Raw genomic sequence first — 945 nt, 5'->3', positions numbered from 1 at the left:
TCAAGAGGGTGCTGCCTGGGATTTCCTCCTGCCCATCAGCTTCCTCAGGCCCTGTTTCAGGTCTTTGTTTCTCAGGCTATAGATAAAAGGGTTCAGCATGGAGGTAAGAACTGTGTAGACAAGTGTTGCTATGTGGTCCCTGGCAGTGTAGGTCGACAGGGGCTGTAAATAGACATAGAAGATGCTTCCATAAAAGAGGGTTACCACAGTGAGGTGAGAGCCACAGGTGGAGAAGGCTTTGCGTTTCCCAGCAGCTGAGGGGATCTTGAGAACTGTGATGAGGATTCGTATGTAAGAGAAAGTGATGCACACAAAGGGGGTCACCAAAACAACAGGGCCTTCTGACATTATCACAATTTCATTGAGAAATGTGGAGGAGCAGGAGAATTTCATCAGGGGACTGAGGTCACAGAGGAAGTGATGGATAACATTGTTGTCACAGAAGGTGAGACGATTCAGTAGCAGTGTGTGTAGGAGTGAGTGGAGGTGAGGAAGTGAGCAGGAAAAGGCCACCAGCAGGACACAGTGGTGGTGGTTCATGGTGGTGACATAGTGGAAGGGGTCACAGATGGCCACATAGCGGTCAAGGGCCATGACCGCCAGGAGGCAGCTGTCAGTGTTGCCCAGAGCATAAATAAAATACATCTGTGTCAGACACCCAGCATAGGAGATGGTCTTTTCTGACAGGAAGCTCACTAGCATCCTGGGGACAATGGTTGTTGTAAAGCAAATGTCAGTGAAGGACAGGAAACTCAGGAAGAAATACATGGGGGTCTGGAGCTGGGGATCAGAGTGGATGGCGAGGATGATGAGCAGGTTCCCTGTTATGGTGACCAGGTACATGGTGAGGAAGAGGATAAAGAGTGGCTTCTGGTCCCCAGGCCGGGAGGAGAGTCCCAGGAGGATGAACTCGGAAACACTGCTGGTTTGGTTGACTCTTTCCAT

General features: G+C 50.3%; 1 protein-coding gene across 1 annotated transcript; it reads right to left on the bottom strand.

The window, feature by feature from the left end:
• LOC125150643 (olfactory receptor 1L8-like) lies at positions 1-945 on the bottom strand. Its single transcript, XM_047830790.1, has one exon. It carries the CDS (start codon positions 943-945, stop codon positions 1-3), a length of 945 nt encoding a protein of 314 aa, XP_047686746.1.

The sequence above is a fragment of the Prionailurus viverrinus genome, chromosome D4 (genome assembly GCF_022837055.1).
Source record: "Prionailurus viverrinus isolate Anna chromosome D4, UM_Priviv_1.0, whole genome shotgun sequence".
In the NCBI taxonomy this organism is placed as follows: domain Eukaryota; kingdom Metazoa; phylum Chordata; class Mammalia; order Carnivora; family Felidae; genus Prionailurus; species Prionailurus viverrinus.
Note: the sequence above shows the minus strand (reverse complement) of the source record. Positions and strands in the feature narration are given on the sequence as shown.